Here is a 16,685-nt window from a genome sequence, read left to right on the forward strand (position 1 = left end):
TTAGAGATCTGAAATAAAAAACACAAAAGTGCTGGGACTCAGCAGGTCTGGTGGCTCCTGTGGACAGAGAAATGTTGAGTCCGATATGACTACTCTCTGGAATCAGGAGTTCCGAACCAGACTCATGTTGGACTTGAACGTTAACTCTGTTTCTCTCTGCGTAGATGCGGACAGGCCTGCTGAGTTTTTCCAGCACATTCTGTATTTATTTGATTTTTGCCGTCTGATTGGTGGGGAAACAAATGAAGAAAGACCATCATCAAAAAGCAATCGCTGTTTCAGTGTAATTTTATTATAGACAGAACTTCACTCGAATCGACAGTTCTTTTAACTGTGACAGTACAGTACTCGCACTAAAATTATTTTTTAAAAGTACTACAAGTAAAAATGAGCAAACTTAGTGGCTTCTACGTTGTGTAGAACTGTCGGCAATAAATTCAAATAAAGCAGTTTTGCTGACATAAATACAAAATGAATGTAGAAAACTTGATGCAAATTTTGTATTGTAGAAGTAAACTAACAAAGACTGTATTTACTAAACACACTGATGTGATGACAGGGCTGAAACTGTGAAATCCACCCAATCTTCTTTCAGGAAGCAACTTTCACAGTTTCAACATAAACAGATATTCTCACAAAAATAACTCAAGGAGCATCTTGCAAAATGGTCCTGACACAGGGTGACAGGTGACTGACTGTGCATGGCTTCCATGATTCGCTCACTCGTATCAATCCCTTGCACTGGTAGGACCTCTTTTTATTCCTTGCAAAGGACCTCTTTTCCTCTTTTTATGCACAGACTCAGGGTTAATGTTCTTTTAGGTGCCAAACTCCCAGTTTCATTCACATTTCGTGTGGCATGCACGGACAGGCTAAGATAAGCTCAACCATTTTTTAAATTGTCGTAAATGATCTTTAAATGATTAAATTACAAGTCCACACATAAAGCTGGCCTTAAAATAACGATAAATAAAACACAACGGCCAAAATATTCTGGCCCTTCCCACCGATGGGATCTTCCAGCCCAGCCAATGGCTACACCCCCCACCCCCAGGTTCCCCAGCGGCAGAGGGTGCGACCAACAGAAAAACTGTTGACTGCAGCACGACCAGAAGGTTTCACCAATGGCGGGCTATCTGCAAAACAAGCCCGGGGGGGGGGGCGGGTAGGTGGGGTGGGGGTGGTGGTGGCGGAAGATCCTGCACAATCTGGTGCACACAGATTGTGATGAGTGAGTTACATTGTGGTCTTCAAATACTGCAGGAAGATTAAATTCTGTGATGGGGAACAAAGGAAAGGAAGAGGAGTTATTTTTGTGAAATAACTGTTCGTTAACACACACCCATTTTCCTATGAAGTTTCAAAAAGTACCTTTTTAAAAAAAAAAATCATGTTGTTGTGCTGGAAATCACGCTAATGAAAGAATGCACTTTTGCATTTTGCAGTGTAATATTGTGGAGCAAATACTATTTCACACTATTATTTCACAGAAATAAATCATTTTGAGACCTTTCACTCCATACAGCAAGATTCATAAAACATTGTAGAACAAAGAAACTTGTCTTGTAGTAACAGTAGTTCTAACCTTCTGTGATATTTCAAATTCTCCAGAAACACGTACCTTGTAACAGACATAGGCTGCACTCATGTCATTCTTCTTTACTACACCCTCAGTCCCATTTGGTGAGTTTACCCAGCAAGTTGTGAGCCACCAGTGTTCTTTCAGATTTACTCCTTTTCACATTGTTTCCAAACTAGGACTCTGTCCTTGAATGGGTAGTTCGAGACCAGATCAGACCAATCAGCTGTCTCAATTATGGTTGCCATGCCTGGTTTTGGATTGGGCTGTCTGGTTTCTCTCCCCCACCTCCCCTTAGTGGGCTGTCTGGAAATTTTTTAAAATGTAAACGGGACACATTTCAAAGAAAATTCAATTTTCCCCATTTACTTCTATGCCTCGGTGTGGAAGCATTATCCAGATAATAACAGCCCCAACACACTTTCATCGTTATCGAAGAGACTTCTGAATGGAAGCCACGACCCCACCCGGATCGGACTGCGAATTGACAGTGGCATCAGCGCCAGCCTCCAATGATTCTCACTTTAAACCAGTTTCTTTTTTAATATTGTATTGTGCAGGGAAAATTGCACTAATTCAGAATTTCTATGGTATGTATCCTTCAAATGCCAATTTATGAAGGTCGAAACACATGTTCTAACTGGTGGGATTGCAGAGCCTGTTTACACAAAGCTTACAGCTACATTTATTCTCCCTGAAGAGGAACAAATAGTAGAGAGGAAAAAATATCTTCATGTGAATGTGACTGAAATGAAGGGTCAGAGAAGAGAATCACATCTTTTTACTTACTTAGATCCACTTTATGCTTATTCCGCTTCATCTCCGTAATTTGACAAGAGACACTTGGGTTAAAAAGGGCATTCACCCTATTTGATACTGTTTCAGAATATCAAACCAATCTAGCAGCTACTGAATCAGTGCAGTGCTTCAGCTACTATTCTATCTCTAGTCGTTGATCGACTCCCCTTAGGCTGGTCTAAACTCAAGTTAGATTAAGGCAAATACTTAGCAAGATATGAAAATGTTAGTGCATTTGTTGAGCGAGTACATGCAAAGACATGCTGGAAACTCTGGAATAATACATTGCTTTTGACTTTGAATATCCACAGGATAGCTGGAAAATCATTTCTGATGGGCATTAAGTTGTAACTTTATCATTCATGTCCAGCATTCTAGATCCCAAATGACTCATACAAGGCTGGGAAAGCCTAAGCAGACATAGAGAGTAAAACAGCACAGGACTCCACTTGGCTCATTCTGCCCATGCCAGCTCTCTCAAATAACCACTAATTGAGTCCCACCCTTTCCCCATAGTCCTTCAAGTATTTCTTTTTCAAGTACATATCCAATTTCCTTTTAAGTTACGATTAAAATTGCTCCCACCTCTCTTGTAGGCAGTGTTCCAGATCATCATAAAATCGCTGAGTAAAAATAAATCCTCTCCTCCTCCCCCTTGATAGTTATGTCAAATCGGTGTCTGCTGCTTTTCGACCTGGTTGCTGGTGGTCATGGTTTCTCCAAATGTACCTTCTCCCCTCAATTTTGAATTTATTCAAATTTCTCTTAACCTCCTTTCTGCCACGATACTGAACTCCCCACACGCCTGGCACAGTACATGGGTGGCACGGTGGCTAGCACTGCTGCCTCAAAGCCCCAAGGACCCGAGTTCAATACCGGCCTTGGGTGACTGTGTGGAGTTTACACGTTTTCCCGGTGTCAGTTTTGGTTTCCTCCTGGTGCTCCGGTTTCCCAATTGTGGAAAATTAGAGAAATCTATTCCGTACATATTTGCTTTCATTTTTCTCACTTGTAAAATTTCAATTTAGTATGCCAAGAGACCCATTTACCACCTCATGGCACATACAGCATGAGTCTGTATGATGAGTTTATCCACTTATCAATAGAGCTAGTGGTGTAAGAAAAAGGTGCCATTTCTGAAGCCTTGGGCTGGATTCTCCGTCTGCGGGATCGTCCATTTTTCAGGCAGCGCAAAGGTGCCTGCGGATTTCCCAGTGGTATGGGGCTGCCCACAATGGGAAACTCCATTGGCAGGCTGCCGGGATGGAAAACAGGTGCGGCGGTTAGCTTGTCTTTTTCAAAGATGATGTTCACATCAGCAAAAAAAAAACAAAAAAACAATTTTCAATCTTTGCATGAAGCTATAATCTTAAGATCAACTGCAAAAAAAAGTCAATTAAACAAAGCAAAATAATTGTTTAGAGTAGAACTTCCTGCTCATCAGGAAATGACGCGATGAGATCATTTTGGGCCAAAATAAAGATTTTCACCACCGAAAAACTAAAATAATAATGATCTGCCGTCACCTTCAGCAACCTGAGGAAATGTTTCACATTCTGGTCACAAGGGACTGAGAATAATCTTCAAACCCTACCGCAGCTACAGCGGGATAAGCGGAGGATGAAAGGAGGGAGGAACAAATAGTGCACCTCACTGACAGCAAGTAGCTGTCTCCTGAAGTTTCTTAACATCGATTTTGCATTTAAGTGGCACAAAAAACAGAAAATGCTGGAAATATTCAGCTGGTCAGGTAGATTCTGTGCAGTGAGAAGCAGAGTTAACATTTCAGATCAATGGCCTTTCACCAGAACTGGAACTGTTGTACTCGTTAGGCGGGCATGAACCTCAATATTTATAACCTTTCTTGTCTCACAGCGAACGACTATATATGGTGAACAGAGATTAATTTTGATGAAACCTTAAAAAGTAACGGTCAAGTTTCAATGAAATTCAGATATTGAGAACATTCAGAATAATCTTGGACTTTTGTTTCAAAATGAATAGCCTCAACACTATGCAATAAAATGTGTAACAAACCAACCCGACATGCCAGTTTAGCAGTGGGAAGTGAATTGGCCCCTTTGGGTTTGCTGGAATATGAGCTGTTAGAACCGGAATGAGATGAGAGCAAGTCTGGATTCAACCAGGTAAACAACACCACAGAGACTCGAGGGCTTCATTAGCTTTCTACCAACCAGTTACTTTCACCTGGTAACCTATGTACAAATATTTCAATCATATATCAACAGATCATCAAAAGAAAATCTCTTCCATTCTATGCACACATTCTAAAATCTACCAAAATATACAAACAATAAACTGTCTACAGTACATGCCGAGGTAAGACAACAAAAAAGTACATTCTTGTAGAGAATGACTCATACCATGGGGGGTTTTAATGGCAAATGCAGTTCTGGGCGTCCATATTTATGGTCTAATCTGGCACAGGAGTGCTTTTCTCAAAGAACAAAGGGACAGAAATACTAGATGGAAATTTATTACATTAATTTTTCTAACAAAATGGAAATTTCAAAAGGCAGGAGTGCTAAATAAACTTGTTTCTTTCAGGTTTCCTTCCCACGATGCTTAGACGAACATTCAAATTCAGTATGAATAAATTTACAGGTTAGCTCAGCATCTTTTTGGATCTGACTGTGTTTCTCATTAGTTCTAATTTCTATCAGGAACTCATAAATCTAATATGTTCAAATGGCCATTCAGCGTCATTATGAAGGACATTTATCAATAGGAGCAATGGGGCGGGGGGGGGGGGGGGGGGGGGAGAGAGAGAGAGAGGGGCTGAGATGGAGAGAAAAAGATAAATAATAGCTTAAAAGGAAAACTAAAGCTTTCTTTTTAAGCAGCTCTCCTCTCGAAATGGAGTCTGACTTGACAGTAGTACAACTTGGAAGGTTGAGCACACTGGCCTCTGATTTGTGCTCCTGTTCAGCCAAGCGCTGTGCCAGGAGCTGGACCTCTGAAAAATCACCCACCCTTTCTTCAGCCTAAATATCATGGAAAATTCTGGTCAGTACTTGGGTGTTGAGCCCAGGATATGCTAGACTCTCAGAAATGTGTGACAGAGTGGTGGGGTGGCTGGGATAGACCGTGTAGCGGTAAATGTATGTAGTATTTGCTGCGTAAGAAGCAGTCACCCCAAATCATCACGCTGCGACCATTATTATTTTGTCTTGTATAAAACCTATTGGGCTGGATTCTCCGCTGTCGGGATTCTCCGTCTCGTCAGCAGCCCGGGGATTTACCGACGGCGTGGAGCTGCCCACAATGGAAAACTCCATTGGCCAGCTGGTGAGACAGAGAATCACAGGGGTGCGCCGCTTTACTGCTCAGACTGCATTAAAAAAACACCTGGACTTCCGATGGTGGCCATGAGGTGAACGGTTGCACACATGGCTCCTGCTTGGGGATCAAGCTATTGGCTCTTTTTGCCCATTTAACGGTTGCTGTGTAGGAAGAAAAGCGGTGTTGTTAAGAGAGTTTTGGTTCTTCCTCTAGCTTGTGATGTCTGGAGGTTATAATATGAGGAACAGGGGCAGCACGATGGCACAGTGGTTAGCATTGCTGCCTCATGGCGCTGAGGTTCGATCCTGTCTCACTGTCCGTGTGGAGTTTGCACATTCTCCCCGTGTTTGTGTAGGTTTCGCCCCCACAACCCAAAGATGTGCAGGGTAGGTGGATTGGCCACGCTAAATTGCCCCTTAATTGGAAAAAATGAATTGGGTACTCTAAATTTAAAAAATAATAATAATACGAGGAACAAGTTGAATAAGGGGTCCTGGTCTGACTTGGAAGGCCCTCGTGTCGCAGAAGGGGAGAAAATGGTGGAGACCCCTGTGCCATCGTTGCCCTCTCAATGGACAACTGAGAGGCTGGTGGAATTCATAATGGAGAAGCTTAAGAAACAGAGACAAATGGTCTCTGATGACCAGGTGAAAACAATTGAGATGCCAGTGGCACCCATTCGTGTAACCTTGGTTAAGGGTGGAACGACGGCTGGAGGCATAGGGCTCGATAACTCAGAAGGTAGAGGAGATGGTCGCCGACCATAGTGATCAGATTGCCCCCTTGGAGGCAGAGGTTGCGATGATGGTGGAGGGGCAGAAGATATTGAAGGCCATGGCCAATGACCTGGAGAATCGCTCTGGACACCAACATTTGAGGATTGTTGGGCTGCCGGAGGGCATAGAAAGTGCAAGTGCCACAGATTATGTGATGAAGATGTTTGGGAAGCTGGTGGGGGAGGGGGGTCTTCGCAAACCCCCCTGAAGTAGACCGCGCCCACGGGTCATTGCGACAGAAGCCCAGATCTGGGGAGCTGCCACGGGCGATCAAAATTAGACTCCCCAGGCATTTGGATAAGGAAACAATACTGAGGTTGGCGAAGGACACGCGAGAATGTGCCCGCCTGTTAGAATCTAAATCTATCAGGATGTTGGGCAGAACTGGCAAAAAGACGTGCTGGATTTAATAAGGCCAAGGCGGCTCTGTATAACAGTAAAGTACAGTTTGGGGTGTTGCGCCTGGCTTGCCATTGGGTCACATTCATTTTGACACGCCGGAGGAGGTGAATGACTTCATAAAGAAGCATTGTCTGGGGGAGAGTGAATGATGTTGTTGGCTACACCTCAGTGTTCACTTTTGTTTTTAATATTTCTGCGATTTTTCTGTATTATTGGTGATTATTGTTAATGTTGGTGGGGGGGGCGCGGAAAGAGGGTTTGGGTATGGGTTTTTCCTTCCTGGTTTATTTGTTATTACAGTTGGATCTGGGTAGGGGTCTGTTTGCTGATTCACTAGTGTATAACTTTGATTTTCGCCCAGCTGGGGGGTCACCCTGCTAGCAGTTAGGAGGGGGATGATTGCTGATGAAGAAGATTAAGGTATTGGACCTAAATTCATTTTGTGGATTTTGTATAGGGCACCCACTGTGAGTGTCTATACCAGTGGACTGAGAGTTCAGAGTACTTTTGGTTACCGTTTGCTTTGATGATTGAGGCGTTGGCAATCGCACTTAGGTCGACGGCTGAGTGGAAGGGTATAGAGAGGGGAAGTAGGGAGCATAGGGTATCCCTGTGTACGGACGTTTTGTTGTTATATGTCACGGATCCTCTCTCTAATGTGGGGAGGATAATGGAGGTGCTTAAGTAGTTTGGTTCCTTTTCAGGATATAGATTGAATGTGGGCAAGAGCGAGATTTTTCTGGTGAACCCTCTGGAGGATGAGAGCTGATTTGGAGAGGCTACCGTTTCGGCCGACTAGGTCTAGTTTTAGGTATCAGGGAATACAGGTAGCTCATGATTGGGCCTTGTTGTCTAAGTTGAACCAGGCCAGTCTGGTAGAGGGTTTGAAGGCAGACTTGAAGGGGTGGGATGCCCTCCAATTATCTTTGGCAGGAAGGGTGAAGTTGGTTAAGATGAACAATCTCCGAGGTTCTTGTTTGTGTTTCAATGTCTCCCAGTTTTTCTTCCTCAGTCTTTTTTTAGTAGGGTCAAAGATTTAATTTGACTTTTGTTTGGGTGGACAAGGCCCCCTCTCAAAGGGCTTTCTTACAGGGGGATAGGCAGTGCAACTTATTTTGTTGTACTATTACTGGGTGGCAAACATTGAGAAAGTACAGGGGTGGTTTAAGGATCCCGGTCGGTATGGGGTGGATGGAGGAGGTGTCTTGTATAGGTTCAAGTTTGAGGGCACTGGTTTCTGCTCCTTTTCTGTTCTCTTCAGCTCGGTTCTCTCCAGGTAATAGCCTCTCTGAGAATATGGAATCAATTCAGACAGCACTTTAAATTAGGGTCTATGTCGCTACTGACGCTGATCTGTGGGAACCATGGGTTGATACCGGCTGGGGTGAATCCGGGAGAAGGAAGAGGTTGAGAGGTTAAGGGATTTGTTCATGGAGGGTAGGTTTGCTGAGCTGGCGGAGTTAGTGGAAAAGTTTCAACTCCCGAGAGGGAGTGAGTTTAGGTTTTTGCAGGTGCGATTGTTGGTTTGTAAGGAGCTCTCTTAGTTTCCTGGGTTGCCGGCGCCTTCACTTATGGACAAGGTGTTGTCTCTTGACGAGATAGGGGAAGGGAAGATTTCAGATATATATGGGCAGATGGTGGCGCTGGAGGAAGTAAATGAGAAATGGGAAGTTAGGTTTGCTTTTGGACTGGGTTTTGTGGAGGTGGGGGTAGGGGCTGGTGGTTGGAGCGAGGCTGTGCATAGGGTTAACCACACCTCCTTTGTGTGCAAAGTTAAGTTTAATACATTTTAAAGTGATGCATAGGGCACACTTGACCAGGGCATGTATGAGTAGGTACTTCCCAGGTGTAGAGGATAGGTGTGAGCATTGTTCGACAGGAGCGGTAACCCCCTTGCACAGGTTTCGGTCTTGTGCTAGGCTGGTTAAGTTCTGGGTTTCCTTCTTTGAAACAATTTGGGAGTTAGAGTGGAGCCATGCCCAATATTGGCGACCTTTGGAGTGTCGGGAATGCCAGTGCTAGAGGAGGGGAGGAAGGCTGAAGTCTTGGACTTTGCCTGTCAATAGTCCGGAGACGAGTCTTGCTTGATTGGAGGGTGCCATCTAAGGTTGGCATGGCTGGAGGATTTGTCGTAATTCCTCCATTTGGAAAAAAAATTAAGTACGCCATTAGGGAATTGGAGGGGTTCCACTCGAGGTGGATGCCGTTCAGAATCTTTTTTTAAGGAGCTGGTTGTCATCAGCAAATAGAGGGGGGTGGGTACTGGGTTACTCCAGGTTAGGCAAGGCTGTGTTGCAGGGATATTTTTATAAAAGTTGTATAAATTTGCTATGCTATTCTGCATGTTATAATTGAAAACATTTTCTGAATAAAATTATTTTTTAAAAACCTGTCTGCAAAGGGAAACACACCTCACGGAGGGGAAGTCTGCATTAATTGTGTAACATATCGATAACTAACTATGGTCAATCGGCTCTATTGTGTTCCAGGAGCACGTTCAGATCCAATTTACAGAATACAATATGCCATTAAAAAGTGTGATATGAAAACTAATTTTAATTTCCTCCCTTTTAAAAAAATAATTACCCTCACATGGGGGTTCCGCTGGTCTCAATACAACTTCAGTCGAAAAGAGACAGAACTCCAGAGCATCTTTGCCATCTGTTTGTAATGTTGCTCTATGAGTTACAGTAGATATCTGGTAGAATCCCTGAGGAACTTTAGGGTCTACATGACCAGCGATTTAACCTGGTCCTCAAGTCTGTTGGAATAAGCTGCAGTATGTATATAGAGAGAGAATTTTCTCTCCAGGCCATTTCCACATCTCTCCCACATAACCACGCTCAGACTGACATTAAAGTGTTGTCTTCTGCCCCTGCAATTTAAGACCTGCTCATCGTTAGCAATTCTGTAAGGTTGTTTCCTTAATTCAGATTTCGGTAGATGGTGTTTTGGTAATTAACAGCTTAAAATGAGCTGAGCTGAACCAGAATGGACTGACCAGAAACAACAATTTTCCCACCTTTTAACATGGAGCATTATCTAACCCTTTGGTACCAAACGATATGGAATGCCACACCAGTATGAATCAACCTCTACAATCCAGGCACATGCAGTTGAACGGCAACATTCAAGACAACTCCATATTCCATCCATTAACAGGCTTACAGTTTCTGAGCAGTCATCATGGGAACTGGCCAACCCATTATCTTTGGACAATCATTTTCTTCCGCTGCAGCAATGCTCTTTTAAACTCATTCTCTTCTTCCCACCAAAATACCTTCTGTATGCTGTCTCCTTTTGGAAGTTCACTCAGCATCTGATGCTGCTGGTATCTGTGGTACGCTGATTGGTACCTGGTACCCTAGTTCCTCTGCAGGCATTGGGACCACCGTTCCTTTGGGTGTATCATAGCCTACCTGCCCAGAAGAGGCAGCTTCAGTTTTGGGTAACAATGTGCTTAGACTACCCGCCATGGAAGGCCCTGTGCCTCCCACTGATTTAAAGGTGGAGGCTGCTGCGGATCCCATAGTTCCTGTTGTGTGACCAGAAATTTCCATTATGATTGGAGTGGCGTATTCAGGGCTTGAAACTGGCAAAGGTTCTGCGTATGCATGGTAAATCTCCGACACAAGAGCATCATAGTGACCATTCCCATCTGGGTCACTGTATCCTGCTTCAGAATCTTCCTCTGGTTTGAAAGTGGACCCCTGTCGTAGCGTCCCTGTTACTCCTGCCACAAGTGGCTGGGCGTATTCTGTAAACATAAAACCATATCATTATTCCTCTGATTGATAGAGAGGTATTATTTTACTTTTCTGCACTTTGGTCCAAGTATGATAGTTTATGATCTATGGATATTATACTCCGTCCCCTCCATGACATAATTTCTTGTGATATTGCTACCAAACAAGCGGAGAGAACGAGAGAGAAGCATGCCTCCTCCCTCTCGTCAATAGTGCCCTGTAAATAGCTGCTGAATCTGAGACACAATGCCTGCAGTGTCCTCATCTCAACTGTAGCTCCATACACGTGTGCAGTGTGCAATTTGGAGGACAAATACTCTGCAGCTATAAAATGCGCATAAACTAGGAATTCATGGGACTTCCGGTGATGGCGGGCGGGAGGCAGCCGCGCGTTGGAGGGTTCCCGTTCGGGAACGGCATTGTCGGGGGTTAATGCCCGGTCCTCGGGCCAGCGAAGGCAGGAAAAGTCGGGAGACAGCACAGAGGAGGGGAATGTCAAAGATCAGCAAAAAAACGGCAGTGAAAAAAGCGTCTGAAAGTCCGTCGGGGAGTGGAAAGGTCACCGCGGGCTCAGTAAAGAAAATGGAGGCTGGAGCACCAGGAGAGGCCGCATTGCTTACGGCTGAAGAAATAACTAAGGGGATGGCTGCGGAATTCGAAAGGCAGTTTACAAAATACATGGAAACAATGAGGAAGGAGATGAGGGAGGTTTTGAGTGCGCTGGTGGAGGCGATTTCCCCAGTGATGAGGGCGGTGGCGAGCGCAGTGGCGGAGGTGCGAGAGCAAGGGGAGGCGCTGAAGGAAGTGGAGGAGACGTTATTGCAGCAAGGTGATCAACTTACCTCGATGGGGAAGGAGATGCGGAAGGTGATGGACATTAACAAGGATCTGCAAGGAAAAATGGAAGACCTGGAAAATAGATCCTGGCGACAGAGTTTGAGGATTGTGGGGCTGCCCGAAGGAGTTGAAGGACCGAGGCCGACTGAGTATTTTGCCGCGATGCTGGCAAAACTATTGGGGGAGGGGGAGGATCCCTCCCGATATGAACTGGATCGGGCTCATCGGTCATGGAGGCCTGTACCAAATGCGAGTGAGCCTCCAAGGGCAGTGACTCTGTGCTTCCGTAGGTACAGTGTGAAGGAGAAGGTCCTGAGCTGGGCCAAGCAGAAGCGGGTGGTGCAGTGGGCTGGAGCTGGTATATGTGTATACCAGGACTTTACAGTGGAGCTGGCGAGGAGGCGGGCTGCCTTCAACTGGGTGAAGAGGGCACTGTACATTAGCAAGGTGCAGTGCGGCATTGTATATCCAGTGAAGCTGAGGGTGACTTATAAGCCCAGGGACTTTTATTTTGGAACGGCGGAAGCAGCGGAGGAGTTTGCGAAGGCAGAAGGACTGTGGCAGAACTGACAAATTGAGAAATGGCCATGTGCCGATGTAACCTCATGACTGTATTTTCTTCTTTTTTGTTTCACTGCGTGGTGTAGGGGCTAAAGGAGCCAATGTTGTACATATTTGGACAAGGGAAGGGATGGGACTTTCACTCAAAATGAGGGCTCTTTGGGGTGTAGGTGGATATGCAGGGTGTGTGTGCTAAAAGGGGATCTCTGGGATTTCCTAGGGCCGGGCAAGGGGGAAAGGGACCCGGACGGGGGTCTCCACGCTGGCCGGTTTAAGCCGGCCAGTGAACGGGAGTGAGGTGGGGGGGGGGGGGGGGGGGGGGGGGGCTGCGGCCATCGGAGCCTGGCAGAACAGGGTCCGAGTGGTCTAGCCGGGGTGGAAAGTTGGGGGTGGGTGGGGGGGAAGGACCCGAGGTTGGGAGGAGGGGTTTTACAAGAGGCAGTGGACGGGAGGAGCTGGAGACTTGAGGGGGGGGGGGGGGGTACAACTCTTGGGTATCATGTACGGTACTCTTTCAGAGGCTGGATGGCGTTGAGTATAGGGAGGGGATGGGGGAGTGGACTCTATAGGTCAATGGTGACCATGGGCGGTCCCGGACTCCTTTTTCTTTTTCTCCTTTGTTTTTTGTTTCCACCGTGGGAAGGTTTGGTTTATTGGATGCATATATTGACAGGTGGGCCGTTGTTTGGGGTGGTGGGAGGATGGGATCACTGGTATTGTTAAGGGGATTGATTTTGTATTTGTTACCATTTACTGTTTGTGGGTGGGGTGTAAATTCTTGAAGGAAAATGTGAAAATGTAGAATAAAAAAATATTTAAAAAAAAACAACTAGGGATTCATGGAGCAAAGCAACCAGCCCCAGAAGAGTTCTCTGAAAACCAGAAGGGGACAAAAATATCTTAATGTGAGCTCATGCTTAAAGAATGGACACTTGAATAAGTCGGGTAACAGAGTCATTTGAAACCTCAGTGGGAATGGTCCTCCCTGACCTTTTGAGAATCCTCCCCAGACGCAGGTACGGATCCAACGCACCTGGTTACAAGCCATCGCCAATGGCAGATTAGTCAAATTTTTGGTGATGACGGTGGAAGAGATAGCACCTTGAGGGACAACAGCTGCTCAGAGGTGGAGGATCCTTCAGGAACAGGACTTGTGTTTCCTTTAAGTACATGAGGAAGGCAACAGGAAACCACCCCATGTATTTTTTTTCCCCTCGTCATTATGCTCACTGAAATGGCAAATGGGAAGCTCCTACGAGCAACTGAAGAGGAAAGCACAGGGCTGCAAGGTGTGTAGAAATCAGCAGAGGACCTGCCCTTGGGCAGATCACCACTACTCTTTGAATAAGATCCATACAACCCTATCAAGCAAGAGTAACTACCTTCAGGAGAAAAATTAAGCTTAAGGACACAGTCATGCACTTTGCAGCAAAGCCAATTTATTGGGGCCTGGAAGGAGGACAAGTTTGAAGTTAGTATTTTTATTGTATAAACTTTCTCTTAATAAGAACTGACTTTGCACTTGCCTCCATGCCATAGTCTGCTTGTCAGTATCCAACCTCTAGTTTGTTATATAATATTTTGGGCAGAACCTGAGCCTTTTACCACAAACTATATTTAGAAAATTTGAACGAGTTCGGTCGTCAATATATACTACATATTTGTTTGAACTTCAATCTTCTTCAAGCAATAAAATAGCTCAAGCAGACATTTTGTTTTATTGAAATGGAAGCACCTGAATGAGTGGGCAGCAAAACGAAACATGCTGCTCCCCAGAGCATGAGTGGGTACAAATCAAGAAGTTCATCAGGGCTCAGTAAGCTCTTTAGACAGGCGGAAAATTCAGCCAGGACTCCAGACACTTATCACCATTTAGTGACACATGATTGTAGAATGCAGGTGTTAGTTGAGGATGGGTTAGATGAAGATGGATCACCTTCGCTATTAGACTACCCATCAAATGAACAGACTGTTTTTTTTTTTGCACAATGAGACAGATGATGATAAGTAGATTTATTGTATTGAGCTAAACACAACTGACTGAACAAGTAAAAATCTAGGAAATAAAAATGTTAAATTGCTGTATTCTTTTTTAAAAGCTTTTTAAAAAACTTTTGTTTTTCTTGAGTTTTTTGTGGTATACATAACAAGGATAAATGAACAGGCTGTTGATTATCTGCTGGCAGCATGGTAGCACAGTGGCTAGCACTGTTACTTTACAGCTCCAGGGTTGATTCCCGCTTGGGTCACTGTGCAGAGTCTGCACGTTCCCCCTGTGTCTGCGTGGGTTTCCTCTGAGTACTCCGGTTTCCTCCCACAAGTCCCGAAAGACGTGCCTGTTAGGTAATTTGGACATTCTGAATTCTCCCTCTGTGTACCCGAACAAGGGCCGGAATGTGGCGATTTGCTTTCACAGTAACTTCATTGCAGTGTTAATGTAAGCCTACTTGTGACAATAAAGATTATTAATTACTTGTACAGTAAGAAGTCTTATAACATCAGGTTAAAGTCCAACAGGTTTGTTTCGAATCATGAGCTTTCAGAGCGCAGCTCCTTCATCAGGTGAGTGAAGAGGTGGGTTCCACAATCACATATATAGGCAAAGTTAATGATGCAAGATGATACTTTGAATGCAAGTCTTCGCAAGTAATTAAGCATTTACAGGTCCAGATGAAGCGACTGGAGAGAGGGATGACCACAGGTTAAACAGGTGTGAATTGTCTCAAGCCAGGACAGTTGGTAGGATTTCGCAAGACCAAGCCAGATGGTGGGGAGGGGGTGAATGTAATGAGATAGGAATCCACGGTCCCGGTTGAGGCCGTACTCATGCATGTTGAACTTGGCTATCAGTTTCTGCTTGGCGATTCTGCGCTGATGTGCGTTCTGAAGGCTGCCTTGGAGAACGCTTACCCGGAGATCAGAGGCTGAATGCCCTTGACTGCTGAAGTGTTCCCGACTGGAAGGGAATATTCCTGCCTGGCGATTGTCACATGATGTCCGTTCATCCGTTGTCGCAGCGTCTGCAATGTCTCGCCTCGGGACATCCTTTCCTGCATCATCTTGCATCATTGGCTTTGTCTATATTGTGGTTGTCCTGGCTTGAGACAATTCACACCTCTTTAACCTGTGATTATCCCTCTCTCCAGTCACTCCGTCTGGACCTGTAAAGACTTAATTACTTGCGAAGACACGCATTCAAAGTATCATCTTGCATCATTGACTTTGTCTATTTTTGTGGTTGTGGAACCCACCTCTTCACTGACTTGATGAAGGAGCTGCACTCCAAAACCTAGGAATTCGAAACAAACCTGTTGGACTTTAACCTGGTGTTGTAAGACTTCTTACTGTGCCTACGCCAGTCCAACGCCGGCATCTCCACATCATAATTATTTGTAGATCTCAAGGCAACACCTCCCAGAGAAGAGAGAAATATCGAAGGGATGGTTTAAGTCAAAGGAAACACACATGAGAACATGGATCAATAATCAGAACAGGCATAGGGCATCATTTCCAATAACTTGAATACCAGCACATTCTGGCATTAAGAGAGTTAACATTTTGTCAAATTTTCTGGCAAGAGAGTTCCTGTGGGAAAGAAAAAGCAGTTTGAAACTTTGCAGCCACTTAAGTACGTAACAATTCATTCTGCAGTTGTGACCATAGCAAGACACTATTGACCCTGTTTTACAGAGAGCGGTCTCACGACACTGCCTCTATTAATTGATTGTTCAGTATCTAGGTTTATTGCTCTCGAATACCTGCAGGTTCGGTCTGGATCATTGTGCTGGCATTTCGGGCTCTCAGGCGGCTCATCTCGCTGCTGCTGTAGCGCACAGAAGTGTCATCAGGCTCAGCATTTTTCGCAGGTAGAAACTGCTTCATTCCCTTCCACCAGCCTGCACCATAATTCCCAGTTAGTTAAATTGTCACAAACAGTACTGCGGGGCAGAAGAGCTACACGGGCTATCTATATTCTTTGAATATTATCAGCAACAGCAAAAGTTACCCAAGAGAGTTCCGCTTCGTGAAAAGAAGTATCGGTGCAGATTGATCAACTCACTCAAACGCACCCAATTATATGATAATTTCCTTCCCTGAACCAATGAATGTGGCAGTATTAGCTTAGTGCTATTTCACACTTTTCTCCCAGCACCGTTTGTATGCATTGATCATTTATTAAATTATTCTTTCACAGCTACCTATTGGCCCATTGTGCTCAGGCAGGCTCTTTTAAAGAGCTATCCAATTAGCATCACTCCTGTGTTTCTCCCCCCATAGCACTATACATGTTTTCCCTTCAAGTATTTATCCATTTCCCTTTTGCAAGTTACTACCGAATCTGCTTGCACCATTATTTCAAGTCTCAAGGAACACATTTGTCCAATCAGGCTGTTAGGAATGTCATAAAAATTGGAAATAAAAATTGCCAAAGGGGGAGAAAGGCCGACCAAATCCCATCTTTTATTTGAAACCGTAAGAGAGTCTGGACCACTCGAGACTTTTCATTTGTGATTCATTTGCTGGCAGCAGAATGCTTTCATGTGGCCATGGATTTGTGTGTGTGGCGAATTATCAACATTGGGCTGCAATAATCACCTAATCCCAGGGCCTCTCATTAAATGACAAAAGTAAAGCCACCTCCCTACATTTATTACACTTAAAGGCAATATTATTAGACAAGAT

At 44.7% G+C, this 16,685-nt stretch overlaps 1 protein-coding gene across 3 annotated transcripts in view; it reads right to left on the reverse strand.

The window, feature by feature from the left end:
- Positions 1-270: 270 nt before the first annotated feature.
- The window catches only part of dcbld2 (discoidin, CUB and LCCL domain containing 2), a 159,493-nt gene continuing 143,078 nt past the window's right edge, over positions 271-16,685 (reverse strand). For 2 of the 3 annotated variants that reach the window (XM_072513520.1, XM_072513522.1), the window contains exons 14-15: positions 15,761-15,898; positions 271-10,615 (exon numbers count right to left, since the gene is read on the reverse strand). In XM_072513520.1, the coding sequence (XP_072369621.1) occupies positions 10,167-10,615; positions 15,761-15,898 (587 nt within the window). In that variant the 3' untranslated portion in view covers positions 271-10,166. The remainder of the gene's footprint in view (positions 10,616-15,760; positions 15,899-16,685) is intronic. The other variant, XM_072513521.1, reaches the window with a different exon arrangement.

The sequence above is a fragment of the Scyliorhinus torazame genome, chromosome 8 (genome assembly GCF_047496885.1).
Source record: "Scyliorhinus torazame isolate Kashiwa2021f chromosome 8, sScyTor2.1, whole genome shotgun sequence".
In the NCBI taxonomy this organism is placed as follows: Eukaryota; Metazoa; Chordata; class Chondrichthyes; order Carcharhiniformes; family Scyliorhinidae; genus Scyliorhinus; species Scyliorhinus torazame.